The 27,932-nt window shown below is 35.8% G+C and overlaps 1 protein-coding gene across 3 annotated transcripts in view; it reads left to right on the top strand.

Moving 5' to 3' along the window:
• Positions 1-27,932, top strand: part of LOC145688508 (uncharacterized) — a 906,862-nt gene that overhangs the window by 621,513 nt on the left and 257,417 nt on the right. For all 3 annotated transcript variants that reach the window (XM_081762852.1, XM_081762851.1, XM_081762850.1), the window contains exon 3: positions 13,044-13,126. In XM_081762852.1, the coding sequence (XP_081618978.1) occupies positions 13,044-13,126 (83 nt within the window). The remainder of the gene's footprint in view (positions 1-13,043; positions 13,127-27,932) is intronic.

The raw sequence follows: 27,932 nt of genomic DNA, 5'->3' as shown, positions 1-27,932 counted from the left end.
CGTCCCTGTTGGCAGTTCATCATTATTGTCGTCGGTATTATTTAGAGATATCAAATTTCTTTTATCTGTATTACACAAACTTTTATACCTAAGTATACATTTCTTACTGTGCTTCAAAATTAGCTATTTAGGCCTTGGGCGGAACCATAATTTACTATAAAATATGGATCATTTGACACTATCAGTTACCAATATATGATTGAGTTATTTGTGCAGTGTTTTCCGAACACTTGAACAGACTGAATCTGTAACGAATCTTCTAGACAAAGTAGGGCTAAATATGTAACTGTAGAAGGAACTCTTATGACTGAAGCGCAGTGCTTTGTACATTAAAAATGGTGGAAGATTGACAACTTAATTTAAGTAGCTTACTTTATTAACGTAACTTAATGTTATGACACAACTTGTAATAATTTCGTAGTTTCATAGTTGATGGGAGCACCGTGCATCAGTGGTAGTGCACTCACTTCTTGTACGTGGGGTCCTTGGTTCGATCCTGTTCAAGTAAGTTTGTGATGGACAACATCGCGTCCGTCCGATTTTCTCGAGGTACTCTACTTTTCTCCTACTTTATCATTCTACCAATTCTTCCATCATCATTCACTTGCCTTAATCATCGTCTCCCTTAGCCTAAAGGGCATAACCGTTGGACGTGAAACTGAAATATTTCATTTCATAGTTTCGTAGGTGGTAAATAGTACATTTCAAGTTTTTTTTTTCAAGCAACTTATTCTTTCTCCTGTGTAACTAAAAGTGAAATTGTAAATATATTATGCCACGAACGATCAGCGTTGTAATTGAGCGTATCACTATCCTGTTTCAGCAAATGAAAAAAAAAAAATACCTACATATGGAACGAACAATGAATTGGCATTAAATTATAAAATAAGAAGAATGAAATCTTTCCATTTTACGTCCCACACTTATGCTCTGTAGGTTGGAGGAGACGGTGATGATGAGAATGAATGAAATCGTGAAATTGAAAAATTGTGGGAAACAGAACCCCGTGGAAACACACGCACACAGTGTTTGTCCATCACTAATTATAAAACAATGCACCTTCATATTCTGAAGAATGAACGAACATAGGTCTATGTATTATACAAACATTTCCTCAGTAATAACTGTGTTGTCACCTGGTACAATAACAGTGATTTTTTTACTTTATTTTTCACATTTTTCACATAATGAAAAATATATAATATGTTATTTCTTATTCGGATTTTTTTGAAAATATACGACTGTCCTGCCAAACGAGATATTTATTATCAGTTGGAATCGTGTAAGAAGCTATAGCCGCGCGATATGTTTAATCATTAAAATAATATGGCAATCATACTTCATGAAGTATAGTTAGTATAAACTAAAGTAGTGTATTTTTCCTTATCCTCACAGTCTATTTGTATATGATTTTTAAAAAATGTTCTTGATATAGAAATTTCCCTCTGACGTTTAAATCTGATGTCATTGCTTACAACAGAATATTTATATTTGATCCCAATGGATTAAGATCTACTCTAGATAAGATCTACAAATCGGAACCCAAGTTGCTACTTGAGTTTGTATTCGATAAATGTTTATTATTATTATTATTATTATTATTATTATTATTATTATTATTATTATTATTATTATTATTATTATTATTATTAGTTCAAATACTGCTGTATATGACTAATAATGAAAATAAAAGCTTGTACTAGATTTTCAGATTTTAGTTCTAAATTTTCCGACTGAAATCTCGTATTTCACAGCCACTGTATTGTTAGAAATTAGTCAATTATCGAAATTAATTTTTGTGTATTGTCAATCAGCGTGTAGGTGGATCATATGCCAGTAGCTTAGTAACATTCAATTTTTTTTTCAGTTTCTTCCAATATATATATATATATATATATATATATATATATATATAGTTTATCTTTGAATCAATATTATTAGAACCGAAAATACAAATTTTGCTTATAAGTGAATATGTCTGGTCTGTGTCTAAGGTAGAACGGCAACAACTTTTGTATTATTTATTAGCGAAAATAATTTCGTCTTATTGTTAACAATTTTCTCATTTGATAAATAGAATATATATATATATATATATATATATATATATATATATATATATATATATATATATATATATATATATATATATATATTGCTTGTCTTTTGATATATCGAAAGTAGGTCTTTTGCATGTACCTTTGTTGTACACGTATTATATGTGTAAATATGTGTTTCTGGTGGGTGGATGTATGCATAGTTTAATGTCGTTTTACCGTTTCGTCATTCCAGAATATTTAATTCGATTTGTTTCCATTTCTATATCATCTGTCAATTTAGATTGGATTAAATAATAGGTAAATATGCTTTATAATTAGTATGGCAAATCGAATGAGGCTAACACAAAGGTTATGTACACTTTACTTTGGAGATAGAACAACTTTAAAGAGCGGTTGTACAGCTGAGGTAATATAATTGGATATCAGAGAGATATTTCGCAAGTGTATACTGAGTTTATTTTCGAATGCAAACAAATAGCGATTGTATTTTACTACGACATTAAATGCCACGGATATATTAAACGGTATTTTTTTTTACTTCTATAAATCGTGTGTAAACTTTATTCTTTCATTACTACTATTCCTCAAAGTAACAAAAACAATTGAACAAAAAATTAAGGTTGGTGTAAAGGGAATGTTTGGCCAATAGATGTCACTACAGTCTTCGTGTCTCTCTCGTGTATTTTTTACCTTTCACGAAAATCTATATAATTTATCTTACAAATTTCAACCTAGAGACTTTAAATTGTTAGAGAAGGAACCTCATAACCTATCGAATTCATCAATTCGTGCCGATTTTTATTTTAAATTTTCTTCATTGTTGAAACTGTTATATTGTTGATGGTTTGGATATCCATTTAAACAATCAAGTCATTTCAACAATGAAGACAATTTTAAATAAAAAATTGACACGGATTTTTGCCTTCGGTAGGTTATGAAGTTCCTTCTCTAAAACTCTATAGTCTCTAGATTGATATTTGTAAGAGAACTTGTGAATTTTCGTGAAAGGTAAAAAATAAATGAGAGAGACACGAAGACTGTAGTGACATCTATCGACAAAGCTTGTCCCTTTAAACCGACCTTAAACGATTGTAAGATTAATTTCCGTGAAAGTCACTAATACGGAGGCAGAATCCTGGGAACGTTTCTAACATGTCCTCTTCCAGAAGAAAAGTCCCAAAAGTGGAGCATAAAATCACAAAGTGAGTGAGGCTGCACTGGGAATCTACTACGTATATATGCTAAAGGACGTAGACCCTACTTCGCACGAGGGTGACACTTTATCGCAAATTATTTTATATTAACTCTGTGGAGGGTGGTTGAGTAAAACCAGAGATGGGCGCAAAGTCCCTCCGAAATTATGCCTGAAAGAAACATTGGTTACATAAAAGCGATGATATGTAGCTTATAAAAGTTGAAGCAATGATATAACCACCTTGTAAAAGTTAATGTTGATATGTAGCATTCGTACATAACCATCTTGAAAGAAGTATACTTTAAATTGTTTTCTCTCTACTTTATTTCCTTTAATTATTTATAAAATACATAACTATATTCTTAAAATATAATATTAAATGGGTCCCATTTATAAGAAGTTTAAAAGTTTCATTACCTGAATTGAGATTTAGTTTTCTTTCATATCAAAATCTGAAACGAAAATCTCGAAATATTCTTAGATAATGTCTTCAAAAATGGATTACTGCTGAAATCACTGTTGTGTGTCAGGAATCAACAGAAGTATAAGAAATATACACTGGCCAACCAAAACATTATGATCACCCACTACTTTTTGTTCTGATCGAAGTCGCTGGGCTGAGTACAACATAAGAGGGATGGAGTACAACAAAATCGTTCTCCAGACGGTGACAAGAGATCTTGTTCGGCCAGTCAGTATGATATTTGTGCGTAGAATGAGCCAAGATTGTGAAACCAACTATAAACTACAAGACATTGGGTGGCCATATCTCATTAAACATGTCGGACGGCGTAGACTATCAAGGTGGAATCAGAGGATAGGGCACAAACTGCAACACAATTAGCAGCATACAAAGCTCAAATGTGTCTGAGCACAGAGTTCAACGTACACTGCTAGATATGGGCCTCCGCAGCCAAAGTCCAACACGTGTAACCGCACGACATCATCGACTATGATTTGAATGGTACGTCGGAATCTCCATTAGCCCGCCGAGGAATGACAGAACGTTGCATGATCTGAAAAGTCGTTCATCACATTGATAGCCGCGACACAATCCGACGCCTTCAAGTGGAACGACTTCAAGACGTGAACAATGGGTCGACGACTTGCCGGTGGAGGCACTCATTATGATTTAAGAAACCTTCATATAATCATCCATGGGTCCGGTAGAGCGTGTGGAAGGCACCACGACAGCTCCTAATTGTTGGCACGTCATTGGTGATCATCACGTACACTCAATCATGTCGGCCATATTTCAACTGGCAATAGATTATTCCAGCAGCGCAATGCTCCTAGTCACAAGGTAAACTTTATGCTGAAGGGTCCGAGGAGCACAACGGTGAATTTCAATTGCTGAAATGGCCGAGAAGTTTACCCGTTCTTAACTCCGTTGAACATCTTTGGGATGTCATTGAACGCCATGTCAGAGCTCATCTCCCCCATCTGCTTAATTTAAAGGAATTGAGTTATTTGTCTGTTAAGATGTGGCATGCCCACCTGCCGAAGTTGCATTGCTTGCATGTTAAACCGCATTGTTGTGTCTTGCGAGCCAAAGATGGACATACTGGATGTTAGGTAGGTGGCCATTATGTTCTGTCTAGTCAGTTTATATTTGTATGTAGTTGTATGAAAGAATACGCTCCCTTACCGAGGTTACTTTAGTACCATGAAAAATATCGACAAGTCGGGATTCAATCTTGTAGTATATATGTTAGAGTGTCCCTTAAAAAAGGTAATTTCGTGTTGTGATACGTACACCCGCTAAAAGTTTTCTATGTGACCATAAACACGCATTAGTGTAATAGCAGGTCCCTACGACAACGTTAAAACCTTGACGATAAAGTCATAAAATGGCGTTTCCACATTATAATATAATTTATAATGTCCAATCGTGATAACGGAGAAACCAAAAGAGACAGATAAACGAAACTTTGCACGAAGCAACTAGAGAAAGAAAGACACCTTCCATATATTGAAGAACATATCCGAATGAACAGTGTTGCCACAGTAAGAGAAAATTATGTTTTTGTAAATCGAATGACCTAAATTGGATATCATCATTGGAAGCAATAATAGATATAAAGACAAAAGACATTGTAAACGGAGATCGTGTTGAAAACTTTTCGAGAAATAACGTGAAACATATGTTAAATAGAAACGCCGTTGGCGCATACAGAGAGTGTGGTACTAACGTGTATTCTGTATCTTGTTAAAGCTAAAGAGTATGGTCTGTAAAAGATGGCAACGCTACTTGCGCCAATGGAGTTTGCGTTTAAAACATGTTTCACGTTATTTATCGAAATGTTTGCAACACTGATTTGTGTTTACTATGCCTTTTGTTTTTACATTCATTGTTGCTTCCAATGATGATATTCAATTTAGGCCATTAGATTTAGAAAAACATATTTTTTTCTTGGGTTCGCAATACTGTTCATTCGGCTATGTTCATCAATACACGGGCAGATGTCTTCCTTTCTCTAGTTGCTTTGTGACCAGTTTCGTTTCTCTGTCTCTTTTTGTTTATCCGTTTTCAAGGTTGGACATTCTAAATTATAGTGTAATGTGGAATCCTCATTTCATGGTTTTGTCGTCAAGTCGGCACGGGATAACGTTCTCGTAGGGAGCTGCTATTGCACTAATGTATGTTTACGGTCCCATAGAATACTTTTAGCGAGTGTTCGTATTGAACACCAAATTACCTTATTTAAGGGACACTCTAATATATATATATATCTATATCTATCTATCTATCTATCTATCTATCTATCTATCTATCTATCTAGATAGATAGATAGATAGATAGATAGATAGATAGATAGATAGATAGATAGATAGATAGATAGATAGATAGATAGATAGATAGATTTGTAGTGAATGGAAGATAGTTATCATTTTCACTTTCTTTCACCCATCTACGTGTAAATTAAAACATTTTAGCCGTCTCGCGCAGTAAAATGTTTCAACATATTAGATTGTCGATTGCAAGACCTATCTTTCGCTGGTTCAAGTTTTGCTTAGGCTATGAGCATTAAGAACTATTCTTGCATCACCATTAATTTAATTATCATTCTTCATTTCTCATCATCTTCTTTAGTTTAACGAGTGCAACTGTCGGACATGAAGTTCACAAATAAATAAATAAAATAAAACAATATTTTTTTTATTTCTTATTTATTTGGAAATAGACATTCGCTGTCCTCTTTGGAAATTGTCTCTGTGGTTGCCCGCTAACACATGGCGCCGAACTAGAAGCTTCGTAATTTGATTTGATGGACATAGTTTCCGCAAATGGGAAAAAATAGTATTATATACAGGGCAAATTAAAATGATGAACCCGATTTAAGAAATTTATTCTGTGAAGTCTTAATAAGCATATGCTATTGTGATACATGCGCTTCGAAAGGCGAACTCTCCAAGTTTAGTTTCCATGCAGTAGTTCAACTTTCTACCGCTAGGAGTCAGCAGCGAGAAGATAGAATTTAGGCTTGATGTGTGCCGCGTTACGCAAGGTTTTTGCATAGAACACTTGTGATATGTTTGAAGAAAACATTGACACTTTATCTTTCTTAGCACATGTCTCACAATAGTACATGTTTATTAGATTTCACAGAATACATTTCTGAAATCGGGTCCATCATTTTGACTTGCCTTCTGTATATATGTCATTGATGTAAGTTTATCATATATTTGAGTCTTGAATATGTTACATTTGGAACTGAAATAAACGAAAACTGTACACGAATTCTTAGCATATTCGTAGTAGTCATGATTAAATACTGTATACTACCAAGAAAATGTCTATTTGTTACATAGTAAAAAAAATAGCCTGTACACTGTTACGGTGAAAGATACAATTGTATCTTGAATGCATTTGACATTTACATCACTTTTGATTAACAGATGGCACAATACACATTGACATCAGCACCGTGAGTAATTTGGTTGTTCTCCTAGTGTAATATCTTCCAAAATATCTATTATCATAACGGATAACTTATACTACCAACAAGAGTAGGACATACGAGTTTTTTTCCTCCCTCTCTAAAATGGTTTACAAGTTGTTGTTATCATAGACACGTACAGTTTATTCAAGTTATGTGTACTGTAATAACAAATGCCTGACAAATTGAGTAGAACAAGTAAGAAACAAGATACACAAGTATAAATAAATGAAATAGTAGATATAATGACAGAACTTTTACAATTACCTTGGTAGAGAAGATCGAAGCCGATGTGACCTTATCAGCCACGTGGAGAGCAGGAGTAGCAGATAACGCTAATAGGCCTTGCCAACGAAAGATTTGGAGCACATCTCATGGAGTGCAATTTGTCCTTGTAACTTTCACACGTGTCTCTCTCAACATCGAAAGAGTGAAAACTGTAACTATCTATGTGTCTGTGTTTTACACCAAGACAAGCAGATGATGATCATTTACAATTTCGCTGGGCGACCTTATTAGCTTGGAATTTTCAGTAGTCTTAAATAACTGATAGGAATATAATTTCAAGTTCTGATTTTACCCCTACTCAGTAGCCAACGCAAGAGCTTTGTACTTCGGTTACGAATTCAAATCATATGAAATTATTTAACCCCTTCAGACCTGAATTATTATGTGCTGCACAAAAAATATTTTGAATACAATTTTATTATCATTATGCTATACAGATTGACACAAAATATTTTTTTTCGAAAATTGACATGGAAGTTCCAAAAATTTGATGTGCATAATTATGCCCAATTCTACTAGATGTGTATATTGTATATGATATTTTAATTTCTGAACGCATATATGAGACAGCTACTTTTACTACTTTTTCTTTAAATAAAAATGTTTTAAACCATCATATGAGACATTCAAAATACATTTTAAGGATATGAGTAAAATAATTTGAGTATATCAAAAGTGGAAAATATTTTGTACAGCTGCTGAACATATAAAAATAACTGTAGTACACCAACACAAATACATTGTATGCATCTCATCAAACTTTACGGTGGTAAATGACGAAAAAGTTTCTATCTTTTGTAACACATATGTGTACCATACATTTATCACAATATAAATGTGTTTTTTGGTTACACAGTCCAATGCTTTCCTTCCTTTTTTGCGTCTAAATTTGGCATGTGGTCAATAAGATCTTGACGAATTTCTGGAATTGGACGTTGCTCTTCTTTGTTGCGCTTTCGTTTGTTCACAGATTGGATATCAACTGGTAGGTATTTCTCGTTTCTTCGCAATTGGTTTGCCTGCCTTCACAACACTTTCTGCAATTCACATACGAAAATGCAAATGGTCAAGAGTTCTTAGCTGATATTGAAAGTGCAGAACAACTATGCTTCTATTCGATCCAACTGCTTACAGTTGAAAAGTCAATTACATGGAAAATTAGTCTGAGAGTCCACTTTCTTGAATGTATATAAATACGATATAAGGAAATTAGTTGATCTAAAAGATCAACGCCTCCCATTGCATGATTATACAATCGGACAATGTCCTACCGTAGTACTTTAACATATTTCTTGTGTGCTCTGTCCCATCCCAGTTATTCACGTAGTTTTCATCTTCAGGCTGCAATATGTTTGCTCCTTCTCGGATAGTCCTACCGGACGTTTGAGATACTGCGAGCTTCTCAGCATCCTCAACATCGATGATGTCCAGATCAGATACATTTCCAGATTTGAGTAATTCTAGAATCTTGTGTACTTCGTCGGCATTAAACATGCTGCAAAGAAGAAAAGGTGTAGGAAAATGACTGTTTCCCATAATTATTGTAACACAAAAGTTTGCATAGTAGAACCATAACAGTAAATAAAAACGCATACCATATAGGAACAATCAGAGGTGTCCGCAGGATTTTACTGGGGAGGGAGTAACCCCTATTAACCAGAAGGTACAGCTAGCAAATTTGCGTACACTCATCTTCTTGGCATCTTAGGGTGTTGTACAGAGTTGACACGTTCAGGTCTACTTACAGAAATTCTTCGAATTTCTTGTAATTTCCACATTTCATGGGCAGATGGTATATAGGCCTATATGCCAACATTAATCAACATTTATACAAGTTTCATTTTTCAGAAGAGCCATGGCGCCTATTCCCCGTTTTGTGTCTCTTATGGGAAAAACGACAAGTTGTCTCTAACATTACTATTAGCCTTCAGTAATTCTATAATAATTAAATTCGTGTTCCATGTAAATATGCCACCAATTTAGCAATTTAATATTAACACTAATTTTATTATTTAAAAAACATGAATCATAATTTGCACCATCAATATTCCTAATTCTCTCTAAAAAGTAACTACTAATATTTTATTCTCTTCTGTATTGCCACCTCCTCTTCCCATAGTCTAATGTGCACTCCTCTGATCTGAATGGGCATAATAATGCACATCAATTTCAGACTGTATATTTGACATAATATAATCATACAGATGGTGATCAGAAAAATGGAAACACCTGAACGAAATTGCAACTTACCAGATTAATATGGTGTCGGGCCATCTTTCGCCTTCAGAACAGTCTTGATACATACGTGGGATGAAGGCATAGAGGACGTGAATGGTATCAAGTGGAATTTTACACCATTCCTCGTGCAGGGCATCGGCCAGTTCTGTGAGAGAGGATGGAGGTGGAAATCGTCGCCGGAGTCGTGTTTCCAAGACGGACCACAGATGTTCAATTATGTTGAGATCTGGGGATTGGACGGGCCAGGGGAGGTGTTGAACTTCATCCCGATGCTCCTCAAACCACGCTGCAACAACGCCAGCTGTGTGAATGGGTGCATTATCATCCCGGAAGATGGCGTCATTGCCCGGGAACAACATCCGGACCATAGGATGCAAGTGGTCTCCTAAAATTGCGACATAATCGTTGGCAGTGATTCGTCCGCTAAGTGTGACCACAGGACCCAATGAAAACCATGATATGGCGACCCACAGCATCACCGAGCCGCCGCCATGTTTCACAGTTGGGCGGAGACACTGCAGGTCATAAGCTTCTTTGGGCGTTCTCCACACATAAACACGGCCCGTGGTTGGGAATAGGGTGAAGGATGACTCATCCGACCATATCACACGTTTCCAGTCCTCAACGGTCCAAGTTGCATGGTCGCGGCACCATTTGCGGCGTGCGAAAGCGTTATGGTCCCTGATGAGCGGTTTTTGCCCGTGCAACACGACTCCGTGAGTTCATGTCATGTAATTCGCGGCGGACTGTGATTGTCGAAACAGGATGGGGGAGGTGCTGATTGAGTTCCTCCGTCACTTGCTCCGCAGTGGCACGACGGTTCTGCGTGACAATGCGCTTTAATACCCGGCATGACCTGTCACTCATGATTCTCTTCCGCCCACTGTTCCGCTTCCCCGATGTGGTTTTCCCGTGTGTTGTGTAGGCCGTCATCACCTTCGACACTGTCCCACGCGACACACCTAACACAGTAGCCACTGCCGTCGCACTCACTCCACATAACCGCGCACCAACAATTTGCCCTCTTTGAAAATCTGAGAGGTCTCCCAGTTTACACTACTTCCGTGTGCTGCAGCCACCGGACACTGCTGTTTTACTGCGCGTGACGTAGTATGGAGACCGACCTAACACACCACCAGCAGCGGTCTGGCGCTGCGGGCGCCACGACACCACTGCCAACCCATACAACTGACGTGTTGCCAACTACAGGTTTTTCCATTTTTCTGATTACCATCTGTATATTTAATGCTTTTACTTTACCAGTTCTTAACTACAGTCTTCTACTTCTAAATTATTACGAAACTTCTAAGCTAATGGGCTTTACAATTTAAAAATATATTTTTAAAAAACAGTGACTTACCTTTGAGAACTGACGAACAATCAGCCATGCTGCCTTTACACACATTTAATTCTATCTTTTTAATGCTAGACGGGTGCACCAGTGTCCCTGCACAATGATATACAGAATTGTGTACAACACATCAGTATGTCCCTACTTTAATTCTGTTGCCTGTTTCAAATATAACAAAATGATGAGGGGTTAATACACGATGATATTAATTACATTGAACTCTACTTCAGATGAAAATGATTTTGTTGATCAGGGAAAGTCTGCTAATAGTAGAAGTATATATATAGTGTTCGAAGTGGAAAAAAGCAGAGGCGGTGTATTCTATTACGATTTTGACTTGATATACTGGCTATCTAAATGTTGAAACGCAGTGACGGGATGTTGCCCCAAAAGATTGAACTTCTATTCTCATAATGACTGAAAACCATTGGAGGGCTCGTCTGTAGTAACGAGGGGCGAGTATGGAAAGACTTTAATCCCCGCCAACAACTTTCTGAAAAAAATCCCCTTATGTTTTACTATAGAGAATTATACACGAAAATGCTCAAAAACCGAATGAGGATATTAACAATATTCTACAGGAAAACTTCTGGTTCCTCCACTCGACTGTGGGGTATTCCAAACCCTCGGAAAGTCCACCTCATCAGCACCCAACTCCTAAATCCGCCCATGCTCAAAACACGGCATTTGCATGCATAAGTCAAGACGACACATATACATGCATACATAAAAAAAGGAGCAATTCAATATGGCACACCAAAATATAAATTAGGTGAACTACTTTGAAGATACCTCATTTTAAAGGCATAAGGTAGGAAAAAGATAACACAAATGTGGTGATGTCAACTTAGAAATTACGACGTATTTCTACATAAGAAATAGAATCTTCTTACGTGCAGAGCTATTTGTCAATTACTGTGTATAAAAATGGATTTATTAAAGGTATTTAGCATCTACTTTCCAGTGATGGTATGTTTTAATCCGTGACCTCGTAGTTAGAAGATTCTATTTTAATGTACGTATTTATACAATCAATATTTTTGGAATCACAACGCCTTGGATAAATATAATAGGTTCTAACTTTTATAACTTTGATGTTCCATAATCTAAAGAAAAATCAATCATCAGGTCAGTTTCTTCATTGTACTAATGTAATACTTGGAGAGCAGGAGTAACAAATGACACTAGTAGACTTCGCCAACGAAAGATATGGAACACATCCTTATAGAGTGCAATTTGAAATGAATTTAGTATGTTTATATGTGTAAATAGTAGCATGCATCACGGGTCATCATCTCCCTTGCGTCACATTTTGCTTCTCAGACCCGGTCTGACCTGATGACTCGGACTAAACCTTACAGATCCAGTGTCCCAGACAGACCCGGTTACACGTAAGCAGCTCATCATTCCTGCAGAAAATTATAATGGATTCATAACAAACTAATCGAGTTCGAATATGCATGTATTTGGTTCCCGACATTTCTTAATCAAGATATCATGTATTGATTATTTCAAATGTAATTTAATGTCGATTTATCTTCCACTGTTCCTCCTGAATGTTTCCTCCGATGTTCCTCTTCGCCGATGTGCCTTAAGTGTTGTAGGCCTTTATCAGTTTGGGCACAGTTCCTTACGGTACAGTAAATATGTTTGGTTCTTTCCTCACGTTTGCAATACATAACCGAGCACCAACAAATTTCCTCTTTAGAAAGCAGAGAACTCACACACTTTACACTACCCATCTTTTCAATTCATTTCACACTGCTGTTCCACCCCTTGTCTGATAGTATGAAGTTTGCCATAACACACCAACAGTTTGGCGTTACGGTCGCCACCCGAGTTTTGCCAACCCAGATATCTGACGTGTTTCTAACTCAAGGTGTTTCCATTAGATTGATAAGCCTCTGTAAATTACGTTGTTGAGTTTGATATTAATAAGAAATAATATGAACTCCTACTTTCTGTTGCAGGACTAGTGAGAAGTCGAGATGGAGGGAGGGAAGGCGGAGGTTCCCATTACATGAATCTACCATCCCCAAATGTTCAAAGCGAGGTAAGTAGTCAAACACCAAATTTTTACATTATTACTGTATTATTGAATGAAGTGTCCGTTCTTTGCACGAGGAGAATAACGTTTAATGAATATTGCGTTTATACTCTCACTTTTGTGGATATACGTGGCTCACTTTGTGCATTGTTTTAAATGAAATAACCAGGGCCCAGATCTTGTTGACAAGTCTTTTTTTTTTTTTTTTTTTTTTTTGTTAAGCATAGGACAAGGAAAGTTCAAATAAAAACGTTATCCATCAACTCTAGGTTCTAAAAATATATTTTTTTTTAGGGTCAACTTTTGGTCACTTTTTGTTGTTTTGAAGCTTTAGGTCATTTTTAATATTTTAAAGTGACTTTTAGGTATCTTATGGTCGTCTTATTCTTTTTTTCTTCTACATAAGGAAATCTTAAAATGAACACTGTTTACGGATGTGAGAAACACGAAGTTAAATGATCTTCTTTCCTGTTTCCTGAATATTGGGGTGGAAAAATTGCATTCTTAACAAGCTAATGAAAACTAAGCTATAGCTGGTTGACGAAAAGTGGGGGTTGGTAGTTGGCCAAACAGATAGCTTTGAATTGTTGACTACAAATGATGTGATCACTTGAATAACTAAAAAATGGATTAGAAGGCGTACAAAGACTTTAACCAGGGTTTTTATATATTGTTCTCATGTAGTCTACTCTTGCAAACTTTTATTGTTTAAGTGCTTCCTAGTTTTTGAACTCGGGAGTGAATTGACGCTTTCAGTAAGTACATGAGTAGACTACATGAGAACAAGAAGTCTACAGTAAGTACAATGCCGTACAATGGATTGATCAATGGACATAAATGACCAGTTGACTGCAACAAACTTAAACAAAACTTTTTGAATATGAATGAGATATTCTGATTTAAAAATTCTGATATTCTTAGTTGCGTTAGGCTAGTTAACTATACAAAGCCTTTACATGATTGTATAGTATTTCGTCTTGGTCACTTTCTAATGGATGTGCCTTTGTTATCCGAGCAGCGAGGCTTAGTTGTTACTTCATTCCCTTCCGGCAGGTTTTGACACGATTCCCTAATGTACTCTAAGGAATACCATATCTAGCACTGGCCGCACGTTCTTCTTTGGAAAAAACTTTATCCATGGCCAACTTTATATTTTCTTCATTCCATTTGCCACGTATTTTCCGCATGGTTTCCTGAAAAGGCCAGAACCATTAAAACGTCAAGTTTACTTACCAGTGGTATGTCCGACACAACCCGATTCCCTTTTGTCCGATGCCAGCCGAAAGACTTGTAACTTATGAATGGCTATCTACCAGCTTGTAACAACACGAAGACAACTATACACCTAAATTATAATATATACACCCTAATAAATACTGTGATAGCAATAATATATCAATACATATACTTTGTGAGAAGTTGTAGCCACACAAATCTATCTCCGTGAACCTGATCACTCGTAAAAATACAAAAACCTTGAAGCACAAGATACACCGTTCATCGGACAATTCCACTATGGCGTGGACTTGGCTAGTTCATTTCGATCAACTCACTGTATGCTTGATAGGTGCCGCCTTAAGCAGGAAATAACAAAAACTGCTTTTGTCCGATACTACTCGCTGTCCGATACCAGACGACTTTCCCCTATATTCAAAAACAAAAATTCATACAGCAAGCTCATATAATTGTAATCAAACTTGACACGGCGGTAGAACATTACCTAGTCTAAAAGCATTTGAATTAATATATTATGTAGACCTACGGTGCCCGACCTTTAAGTGTTCAATTTTCTTCAATAGTTTTGAAAACTAAAACCCGCATATACGTAAATCATCCGATCGGTGTCAAATTTGGCATGATGATAGACCTTGATCTGCTATAGAAACGCTTGAAATAGTGTTATGCAAGCTTAAAGTTTCTAAGTTATGGGTGGTCAAATTTTACGTTTATTTTCGAAACCAAACAATCACATACACCAAACTCATCGGACCAAGATAAAGCTACGTCCGCATGGTGGATCAAGTTCAGGATAAAACATGGTGTTGGAACTTATCATACTATACAAGTATGTGAAATATTATGTTGCAGGTTTATGGATCCTAAGTTACGAGAGGTCGCATATTGCATCATTTTCGAAATCAAAAATCCATACACGAAACTCGCCGGATCGAGATAAAAGTTGACATGAAATTAGAATTTCTCCTAATATAAAAGCATATGAAATGTGTTGTGTAGACTTACATTTCTCGACTTACGGGCTACTAGTCTTGAGTCATACGTTCAAAAGCAGAAACCAATACACCAAACTCCTTCAATCTGAATCAAACTTAACAAGGCAGTAGCATTTAACCTAATCTATAACCGTGTGAAATATGTTTTTCAGGCTATGGCTCCCAAATTATGAGCGGTCAAATTATAAGTCATAAATTCTAAAATGAAAACCCACGACAACTATATCCAATACGCAAAGCACAAAGGATGCAAATCCAACTAGTAAAGTTCGCAGGAAACGATACATAAAGTTTGTACGCTCCGTTTGCATACATGGAAAAGTGAAAACGACTCGCTATACAAACCTATAGATGTTATGCTGTTCAGGCTTGGTTACAAAATTATGAGCAGCCAAATTTTCCGTCATAAAGTTACATTTTAACCAGAACTCAAACATCGAACGTATCCGATCGGGTTCAAACTTTGTACAGTGGTAGACCTTGATCGCCTTGTTAACGTGTAAAATATTACGTTGTGCAGGCTTTGTGCATATATTATCGCATTTTCATACCTTTGAGCATAACAAAAACATAATATATATATACCGTTTAAATAGCAATTAAAGTCCAATCTTGAAGAGGAAAAAAGTATTAAAAAGTCAAATTAAGCTACTTTTTTTACTATTATGAGTATTTGACTTGTCATAAGGATTTATTTCAAAAAAATTGCTTAGATAAATATTGCATTCAATCACGTAGATGGCTTTGCAATAGACGTAAGGATTGATATGTTGTTTACAGCAGTTTGACGTTGAAACCATCCCGGTGATATGATAAACATTGGTAAGGTTTGGAACACTGATAAAAGGTATGTAAGTGAGAGCTATTCTAATTGCAACTACTAAATATGTTGTTTCCTTTCATATTCTTATAAAAGACAATTGCAATTCCATTCTTTCTGTTATTGTTCCCCGTGTATATAAGCTTGTATCCATTTCCCGTTTCATTTGATCTTGAACCCTTCCATTTAGCCCCCTGAATCAACGCTATGCTTACTTTCCTTCTTGTCAGCGTTTCCGATGGCTGACATTCATAAGTCCTAAACGACACAAGTCCTAAACGGCATAAGTCCAAAAATGTAGGCACTAGACCTAAATTTAGGTCTTGTGCCATTTAGGACTTATACCGTTTAGGACTTGTGCCGCGAAATGATATTTAGGTATTGTGCCGTTTAGATCTTGTGCCTTTTTCATTCACTTGCTTTATGTTCTGAAATTCACCACCACCACACGAAATTGCGACGATGCAGCAACTAATAGGCGATAATGTTACGAACGTAGCTCATTCTAACGGTACTAGCTATATTTGTACTATTAAGAATGTTATTATCATTATCTATTCTGCACTTATATACGAATTACATAATATAACCTATTTCATTCTAAGAATTAATTATATAATTGATTAAGAAATTCGTTTCTTTCAAATGGAGATACGAGAATTCCAAGAGAAATTCTTTTAAAAAAATAATTAAATAAAAATGTATAAAAAGCATATTTTACCAGAATTCTGAAACCAAGCAAACATTCAGAATTGCAAATATATACTGTGTGGAAGGTATTTTATTAAGAGTAGGACAAAAATCTATCAAAGTTTACTTAATTAGGACAAAAGCTCATTGGACATTTCACGAGCGAACATTAAATACCAACTGTATACATTAAGAACGCAGTAAATGTAAAATTGAACAAACAACATTTATTATGCAATAGAGTTAATATGAATAAGAAAAAAAAAGTCAACCAATAACGCTAAATTACTAATGTAATATGCAATAAAATATGTTTGCAGAAACCACTACATAATCATTTAGGGGTGTAGCCTGCAAATTTTATTAGGGGAGCAGGCTTTTTTATATATTAAAAGCAAACCAAAAGATTCTTTCCAGATTACGAAAGCTTCAATAATTCCCATTCTGCCTAATTCTGTTCTGCCTAATCTTTGGAGATGGGGAATTCTGTACAGGGAGGGATTTCTTCTAGGAATTGTTTCTTCTTAATTGTAAGAGATTCTACAAGAAGAATAACTATTTCTTCAGGTTTCATCATAAATTTTAAATGTTTTTCTACCTCTTCTCCTCGAAAAAATTAGTAGATACAGTTTTGTTATTAGCAGTATTATTCACATCTATTTTAGTAAAAATTAATGTAATTTAAAAAATACCTGTAGAGAAATGGAAAATTGATTGACTTAGTTGCAAGAAAGTCGTTTGACATTGTAACTGAAACAAACACAAAACAAACTTAATTTGGTCTAATATAAAGCTACTTCAAAACAACTTTTTCTCAGTTTTCCAGTAATTCATGTCCAACATGCCAAAGTTAGCAGCAAATAAAAGGTATCGTATTTCACACACCCCAAGACATGTTTGGCCATGCATTAAACAAATAATTCAAGAGGGTGCATAAGATGGCCCTCATCTCTGGTTATCTGACCTTTTGATTTGGTTGGATCTATAATACTTGTATCTATAAAAAACATGCAAGTATTTGAATGTATGGTATTGATATTTTGTATTACGCGCTTGTACATTGACAATACAAATATGAGAATAGAAGTATGTTATCACATATAGTATAGAATTATGTACAGAAGACAAATCAGCTGATAAGGTGATGCTGAAAAAGTTGTGATGTATAAGACTAACACTCTTTCTTAAGGTCATCCTTATGCGTTCTCTTGCATTGTTTACTTAATATGTGGCCAAACACCTCTTGAGGATGCGAACTGTGACACATTTTACGTACTGAGTGCCTTAGCATGTTGGAAATCAACTTCTGGAAAACTGAATAAAATTTTGATGCAAAATGACTTGATATTAGGCCGAATTATGGTTGTTTCATATTCTTTTCAGTCACAATGTCAGATGGCTTTCCTGCAACTGAGTCAATCGGTTTTCCATTTCCCTGCAGGTGTTAAAAGTTTACATTCATTTTTACTAAAGTAGATGTGAATAACACTGCTAATGACAGAACTGTATCCTAATCATTTTTACAAAAAGAACAAGTAGAAAAACATCTAAAATTTATGATGAAACCTGAAGATATGGTTACTCTTCTTACAGACTTTGTTAGAATTACACACTCACTCACTCTATGGCCTATGGAACCCGGAGGTTCAATGCCGCGTTCACAAAAGCTCTCCACTGACTTCTACCCTTAGCTAACTGCATCCAGTTTCTACTTTGTATTCCAATTTCTGCGAGATCCATCTTAATATTGTCCTCCCATCTGCGCCTAGGTCTTCCTGATGGTCGTTTTCCGATTGGTCTTCCAGTCAAGACTTTGAAAGCGTTTCTACTTTCTTCCATTCTAGCTACATGACCCGCCCACCTAAGCCTCCTAGACTTGACGACCCTAACAATGTTAGGTAAACCATATAAATTATGTAGTTCCTCGTTATGAAGTTTAATTTTCGGTGGGAGCTCATGTGGTTCGGATTCCACGTTAATCAGTAGGTCCACGTCTCATATGGCCTCGTTGCTGAAAGGGACGCTAAACTCAAAATCCCAATTCCAATCGTTATGAAGTTTCCGCCATTCCACATTCATGTTCCTCTTAAGTCTGAATATTCGTCTCAGGATCTTTTTCTCAAATACTTTCAATCTATGTTCTTCCCTCAGAGTAAGTGACCATGTTTCGCAACCATACAGAAACACTGGCATGATTATCGTTTTGTATATTTTAAGCTTCAAGTTCCTTGATAGAATTCGCGACGACAAGAGATTTTGAACCGAACAGCAACACGAATTCCCTGCTTTTAGTCGACATTTAATTTCTCCGTGAATATGATTTTCCTCTGTTAATATTGATCCTAGATATTTGAAACTATCCACTTTATCAAAAGTATTATTTAATATTTTAACGCATCCATAATTTGCTGTATTCCGGTCCCGACACACTTCCATGTATTTAGTTTTCTCTGCATTTACTTCTAAGCCTATGTCCCTGCAAGCATTTAACAAGATCTCTGCATTCCTTTCTACTGTTCTTCTGTTATCCCCTATTAAATTTACATCATCAGCATATGCCATAACCTGGTGAATACCGTTCAGCTCTAGGCCCTGGTTGCTATCTTTGATTTTCCTTATAGCGTATCCCAGAACGAAGTTAAATAATAATGGCGACCACGCATCTCCTTGTTTCAGGCCATTTTCGACGTGAAAGCTCGTGGACAAAAATTTTCCTACCCGGACTTTACTTTGGGATTCATTTAAACATACCTTAATTAATCTAATTAGCTTTCTCGCTATTCCAAGTTTTGTAACAACGTTGTATAATATTTCTCTCTTCACCGAGTCGTACACCTTTCTAAAATCAATAAATCTGTTAGAATTACTAAACAGATTATTACAAATGCAGGATAAAATCCAAGAGAACAAGACCTTGAAAATTCTGACAAAATGAACTAAAATCAATGGACAGAATCATAGGCGCAACCTAATAAAAGGATGATTATTCTTTTCTTCAACACTCACACACCTTTGACAGAGGGAAGGGCGAAGAAGACTACAGTTGATGGACGATATCAAAACAGAAAAATCGTACATGAAGAGAAAGAGGTTAGCGGAAGACCGTTGAGTATGGAAGCTTCTCAGTTGCAGCAAGTGACCTGCTAATAATGGCAGAATACCTATGATGGTGATGATGTCATGCACCTAAAATGTTATATGTGATTCTTCACTTTATTGAAGTAGCCATTTTAAAATACTGAAAACTCAACAAAACACGTAAGACTGTTGTACAGACTTGTTCAAATTATTAGACTCACCCACGAAAAATGAGAAATTGATGTAGCAGTCCCAATTTCGGAGTTCTTGAATATGTAATTTAAGGGCTTAAAACAACAATAGAGGATCCTTCATTTGTTTACTGAACACTTGAAGTAGTGATATCACCGTTGAACAGCAGATGGCATTTGTAGAGGGGAGAGAGTTCTGAAAGTGGTATTTCAGTTGTAGACAACTATTGTAGTTTCTAACAAAATACAATCTGAAGTATTGTGCTTGCAGTCGTAAACAGTTACGATTTTCAAAGCGTTTAACAGTTCAAATGGGCCAGTTCAAAGTGATCTTGACGTGTTTCGTGTTTTAATATTTTATTCTATGAAGTCCTGTAATCGCGGCATAATTTGAAAAGCCCGTATAGTGGAAGTTATCAAAACACTTTTGGCGAAAGGAAGATATACACAAGGACAAATTACTATTAGAGTTGGGGTAGAGCAAAAATCTTTGAGTAAAATCTCCGTTCCGATGAGCAAGAAGTAAATGTATCAGCAAAATAGGCTTTGGAAGTGTATGCGAGATCCAAAGCTATCGATAAGAGGTATCAAAAACTAAAAATATTGGCTCTGGGAAACAGAAACGCAACTTCTAGAAAGCAAAAAATACTCTAATCATCTCAAAGAATTACATCGAATAGGCATGAGACCTAGAACATTAGACTGCTGATGATTGGAGAACAAGAGTTTCAGTGATGAACCATGTGTCTTCTTGTCTGATGAATGTTCAAAATATGTGTGACGTCGACCTCTGGAAAAATTCAAGTTGAAATGCCTCCAACAAACAGTGAAGCATCCTATTTCAGTCATGGCCTGGCGTGTGATGTTTGTCTTTAGGCCTGAGAAACTGTATAGGGGAACTCTCCCCAGTACCGGACTCTTCCCAGTGCCGGACAGTACTAGTTCTAGCATTTCGGCATTAGAGAGCAGTAGCTGTTCCACATGCATCTGTAGCATTTATGAGCAGGGGTATGTGTTTGGCGGCACTTGTCTGTTGTGCGCTACAGTCTCAAGTAAATCGATGAAAATTGATCCTTGCTGCACCCTCCTCAGGTAAGTGAACTAAATTTATCTTACTCTCATAATATTTCTCAATAATTAAAGAAGCGTACAGTGTGGAAGCATTAACTAAAATTACTATGGTCTTTAGTTTGTAATATTTTTTTTCTATTATATCGTGTGGTCCCAATACCAGACACTCCGAATGTTCCAGGTACCGGACAGAAGAAATTACCCAACTAGTCTTAGTTGAGAAGACATTTAGGGTGGGCGTGATTTCAAGGAACTTGGTAAAAGGATGGCTACATACAAGAAAGGGAAACGGGATGAAGAAAGTTTGAAGAAAACTGTGGATAGCGTGTTAGCGGGAAACTGTAGTCTTCGGAGAGCTGCTGGAAAAAAAGCAGAGGAAAATACTCTCACGGAGTGTCTTATTTGTGGAGGTTTCGATGAGGATTGAGTACAGTGCTGCAGTTGCCGAGGATGGTCACATGTTGGGTGTACCGAGAGTGGAAATATTGATTACTTCAAATGTGAAAATAGTAAGTAGTGAGAATGTAAGTAGTAGAGTAGTAGTAAGTAGTAAGTAGTAGAATGTAAGTTTCCTATACATTCTTGATACTATACTCTTAGTTTTATTATTTATTATTGTAGAAGTTTATAAATACGGTGCTTGTTCCAACGGTTGTAACAATAGTCACTTTTGTGTACAATTTAGTAGGGAGAGAAACATTGTTGAGGTGAAGTACTATTTTATTTTACTTTTTTTTTATTTATAACCGCCACCAGGTTATAGAAGTATTTTTGTAGACGCTCTGTATATTTCATAAAAACAGTAATTATTTTTAGGTTTATACTTTATTCTTTGACGCAAATAACTTCTTTCTTCAATGGGAACTGTTTTTCTTCCCACGCAACAGGACAAAGGAGCCTTTATCGTTCACACACACACACACACACACACACACACACACACACATATATATATATATATATATATATATATATATATATATATAACGTTGCTTTTTTCCTAGGCGGAGTTAGGAATTGTCTCCTGGGGAAGACTTTTTTTTCTGCTAGGGGACACGGTAAATACAAATGAGAATTGAAGGATCTTATACATGGCATTTCTGTTTTTTGTCAAAAAGTTGGGGGCAATGCCCTCCTATGCCCCCCATAGCTCCGCCTATGTTTGTGGTGAGAATGTTTTAGTGAGCGACAAAGGTTCTCAGTGTTTCTTCCTTACATATTAATATCCAAAATCTATGTTCCAAGGTTATTTGGAACTGAATCAAGTGTATTCTTCAATCATTTATGCAAATACTAGCTGAACAGATGTTCGAACGCCAGAAAGAGGAAAACCACATCGCTTACCAAGTTCGTTATCTAAATGTTCCCACACCCAAGGCATCGCAATGTCTTGTGCCTCGTGGCCAATGGACTAAAAATTAACATCAATTCTGTTTTATATTCTATTTCATCTTCATGCAGGTGATTTAACTTGAGTGCATTTTGAAATGAACTGTCAAAATTGACCAGTCGGTCAGTGCAGCTCGTACATCGAACCTCTGAGTTCAAGGAGTGTTACTCTGTATGGCCAAAAAGACACCACGTCCGTGGCATCGAGCATAACATTGTGTTAAGGAGCACAAAATTATTATTCTCTGAAGGACGTATCTTACGGCTAGCCCAAATCAGTGAAGTCCCGTGTTCGCAAACTCAGTGCGTATCAGTTGTAAACGCTCAATCCAACATGTTCATTCTATTTTGGTAACTGTCTACATTATTTTTGTTAGGTGCTAACGTCAAATTTTGTGGATTTGTACAGCAGCCACAAGTTACTTCATGGGATTATCCCAGTGTCGCCCCCACAGTGCTAATTCCCCATGTACATTAACGGTATGAGAAAAGTATATATATAGTGAAATCCTAATTATAATCTTCCATATATATATATATATATATATATATATATATATATATATATATATATATATATATATGATAAAAGGGCTATAGTGTAGTGAAAAAGCGAAGTGTGATTTTATTAGTGAAAATAATTATATATTCAGTGTTGAGTGTTGTAACTGTTTTTCTCTCCTACATTATTTATTTTAATACTGTTTTAATAAACAAGCATAGTGGCATTTTATTTAATGTGCTTTTGTTGCATGCATGAATAATGATTGTGCGCGTTGTGGTCTGAGTAACCGTCTGATCGTCCGTGAGGTATTCAAGACGAGACATCCGAAAATATCCGTGCCTAATGCTTATCTCGTTATTAAGACAGGCGGGCAATTTGGGAAAAAATATGTAATCCATTTTTGAAGATGTCCTTCAATGTCTTAACCAGGTAAGTCCAGGTCTCCTGAAAATACTCATTCGCAGGACAACGGACATACCACGGAAAGCAGTTATAAATTTTCTACTCAATTTTCATATTTTTAAACCGGAAGTACTAATATAGGGTATAGTTCATCTTGTCAGCTAATATTGTAAGAACTGGATTATGTAATACTATTAACATAACAAATAAATTGTATTTCATAGCTACAACATATCCTTTGCTTGCATATTTACAACCACACCTCGCTTTGATATTTATAATAATCTGTCCGGTACTGGGAACAGTTTTTTTGACTCATACCATTTTGAGCATTTTAGAAAATCGATTTAATCTGTGATTATTGTCAGTGTGTTTTCTTGTATCGATTTGCTGATTGTTTTTTTTAAGCAAATAGAAAAAGAGCTTAGGTGTCAGGTACTGGGACAGGCTCCACTATATTATAGGGAAAAATAAAGCACGAGCAATACCTACAAGTTCTTCAAGAAGAACTGCTTCCACAGACTGCAATCTGGTTTGATGACGCACACATCTTTATGTATGATTTAGCCCCATGCCACCGGGGCAAAACTGTGACAAACTTCTTCGAGAACAACGAAATTAGCGTCCTTCCGTGGCCTGGCAATTGTCCTGATATGAACCCGATTGAAAACCCCTAGGGCTTCTTGAAGGAAAAGCTAAAGAAGAAGCATATTACAAACAATATTAATTGATCAAAGATATCAACAATTTGTGGTATCATGATGCTGAATTGAAGTCAAAATGTGCTAATCTCATATATATAGCATGGCACAAATGATAAAAGGACTTAATAAAGAATAACGGATTTCCTACGAAATAGTAATCTTTGTGTTAGAGATCATTTTCTTGTAAGTATTCCATTTCATTTTTTTTTTTTTTTGTTTCCAATTTAGATACACACACTGTATAGTATTTATATTTAAATGTCACATACGCATTTGTTTAATTAATATTGAAGAGCATGTGCCATGACCACAAGAAATTATAACAGAGTTACAGAACAGTAATTTGTACTTCCGATGTGCATAAAAACACCCTAGGAGTCAAGCATTTCGGTGCTACATTTCCCTTTAAAAAATCCTTCCAGCATAAAATTCGCTGTCTCCAAAGATTAGGCAGAACGGAAATTTCCGTTCTATCTAAAGACAAGATCATTTAAAATATTTTTAACAAATTGCTGGAGGGCCTTTAGGCAGAACGGGAATGAATCATGAACTCCAAACTAAAATGTCTAATATGGAGACGTGTTTATATAAAACAGTCATTTTTCTCTACATTAATAAATTTAAGAACCCTTGATTTTTTATGTGTCAAATATATACGGAACTCGTACATTTGAGGAAAAAAGCTTGCATAATAAACTCTCAATGGGATTCGAACTTGAGACCCTGTGTGCAAGTCACACGCGCTAGCAACTACACAAGCAGGGAATATTGTTTCAAGTAAAAGCTTTACCCTCTTCCTACAGAAGAACTTCTTTGTAATTCACTTACGTATAATACCAACATGTAACATTCCCAATGGTAACATTCGGATTTTGATAAAATTTGGCAGGTAGATACTACACATAAAATAAGCGAATCCATGTTTTTTTTTTCCCTGCGGAAAAACGGTTTTAGAGGGCAAAAGTCCCCACCCGAAATTTTGAAAGTTGATGCCCGAAAGGCAAGAAGAAGTGGATCGAAGTAAATAAAATTGTGTGCAGATTTTGTGGACGTAAAATGAAAGAATACGTGTTTTCTATTTTTCTGGAAGAAAACGGTTCGGTGGGGCACGGAACCCTCCAAACCTTTGATCACGAAATATCAAAAGTGCTAAATACAGTATGTCAGAAGTGTCTAAAGAATATGACGAATTGCAACGAAACATTGTGTAGTGACAATGTGAAAAAAAAATCGGAAAAACAGTATTAGGGGCAAAATCCCCAACCCACAATTTTCAAAGTTGACGCCCGAAAGGCAAGAAGAAGTGGACCGAAATGAATGAAACTGTGCACAGATATTGTAGACGTAAAATGAGGAACACATGTTTCGTATTTTCCGAAGAGTTCACTCGTCTTTAGGGCGCAAACTTTCCTCAGATTCTAGTAATTCCAACACATTATAAACATCAACTATACCTTATAAACATCATCGCATACCTTGCATTTTGGGAAACTAACGCCATCTCGTGCGCAAACGGTTCAATACTGTTTGAAATACTTGATATATGAACAAAACGACCGGAGTTATTTTTGAGAAAATCGTTCGAAAAAAACTCGCCCCTAAGATTAAACTACTCCATTTTTCTAACAAATGAGTTATGCCGTATTGTTAGATCATTAATAAGGTATATATTTATGAAATATGAGCAAAATCGTCTCAGTTGCTTTTGAGGAAATCGTACGAAAAATACTCACTCTAAGAGCAAAATACCCTTTCTGCATTTTCATAGAAAAATATATATATATTGCAGTATAGGATTGTTAATTAAATATTGATATATTAAATATAAACACAGTAGTTATAGTCGTTTTTTTTTTAATGCTAATTTTGATATTCACCCTTAAGCAAATTACCTCTGTTTTTGGGTTTGGAAATATTAATAAAAAGAAAGAAAGAAAGGAAAGAAAAAAAGAACATTTTATAAGAGCCTTAAGCTTAACATTTTCCCTCAGTACGTTGAATGATATGGTCTCTAGGCGAGTAAACATGTTTACATCAGGGCGAAAGGAGGACACATGCCCAACAATTTTTCGGCATGTAGGGGCCATGGAACATATAAACCCCTTGAAATCTCAAATTCGATATTTTCCCGACCATCATATCCTCGCTTTTCTGCTATCCTCGCTGAAAGTATCAACAAATGAATGAATAAAAATGTAACTTAATTAAGGAAACATAATCGTAAAGTTTAGAAAGTAAAATCATTATTTTAAAATCACTAATTCCATGTTTTATGTAGACACTTTTAATGATTTAGCATGTCTTTCACGTGATAGTTAACAACTCAATCGATTACCTTGCATTTGTAAGAAAAATACAAAATTAATATACAGGGCGAACGCGTGACTATGTTACAAAATGATTCCTGACACGGAAACAAGAAAAAAGTTCAAATAAACTTTTGTCCAACGTACATAATTTCGGAACTACAAGGTGCCGAAAGCGTAGGAAAATGACATTCAAAGCTCTATAGCTCGACTATGGTTAATTATAGAGCTAGTGCGGCATGGTCACGTCAAAGACACCGAAGCTGCTGTATTCAAAAATGCTTAGGTCGAGATCGTGCAATTCGTGCACAAGGGATTCCCCAAAGGAGCGTAGAGATTCCCGGATAATCTGTGAAGAAAGATGGGTCGAAAAGTATACGGATGAATAGACGTCTGTGAAGTTGTCCCGCCCACCTAACGAATTTTTCTTTTTCTTATCTACATCGTTAGTTTATCGTTAGTTTACGTTAGTTTTGCTAAAATTATCATTAGTTTTGAAAAAATAAAATTTTTATTCAACAAATAAATGGGCAGGCCAACTTCAAGGTTCCCCACCCACAAATGAATTTCAAAAATTTTTCATATCACACCGTTAGTTTATCGTTAGTTTACGTTAGTTTTGCTAAAACTATCGTTAGTTTCGCAAAAATAACGATTTTATTCTAGAAATAAAATTTCCCGTCAACTGTGAATTAGCCCGCCCATATTGAATTCTCATAAAATTCCAACTCATTTCGTTAGTTTATCTTTAGTTTACGTTAGTTTTGCTAAAATTAACTTTTGTTTTGCAAAAATAACGATTTTGTTCGGAAAATAAGGTTTCCCGCCAAATGTAAAATTAGCCCGCCTATAACGAATTACCATAAATTTAAATCTCACATCGTTAGTTTATCGTTAGTTTGCGTTAATTTTACTAAAACTATCGTTAATTACGCAACAATTACGATATTATTCGATAAATAAATGGGCAGGCCAACTTCGCGGTTCCCCACCCATAAACGAATTTCAAAAGTTTTTCATATCACATCGTTAGTTTATCGTTAGTTTACGTTAGTTTTGCTAAAACTATCGTTAGTTTTGCAAAAATAACGATTTTATTCTAGAAATAAAGTTTCCCGCCAACTGTGAATTAGCCCGCCCATATTGAATTCTCTTAAACTTCTAACTCATATCGTTAGTGTAGCGTTAGTTTACGTTAGTTTTGCTAAAATTAAGGTTTGTTTTAGAAAAATAACGATTTTATTCGAGAAATAAAGATTTCCGCCAAATGTAAACCCTAACAGCACAGCAGGCATATGCCTATCATGTTCCGTCAGGTAGACTGGAATGTGTCCAGTATGTCCCTAAGAAAAATAAAACTAACGTAAACTAACGATAAACTAAGGATATGAAATGGAAATTTATGATAATTCTTTAGGGGCGGGA

The sequence above is a fragment of the Thermobia domestica genome, chromosome 6 (assembly GCF_964235325.1).
Source record: "Thermobia domestica chromosome 6, izTheDome1.hap1.1, whole genome shotgun sequence".
In the NCBI taxonomy this organism is placed as follows: Eukaryota; Metazoa; Arthropoda; class Insecta; order Zygentoma; family Lepismatidae; genus Thermobia; species Thermobia domestica.
Note: the sequence above shows the minus strand (reverse complement) of the source record. Positions and strands in the feature narration are given on the sequence as shown.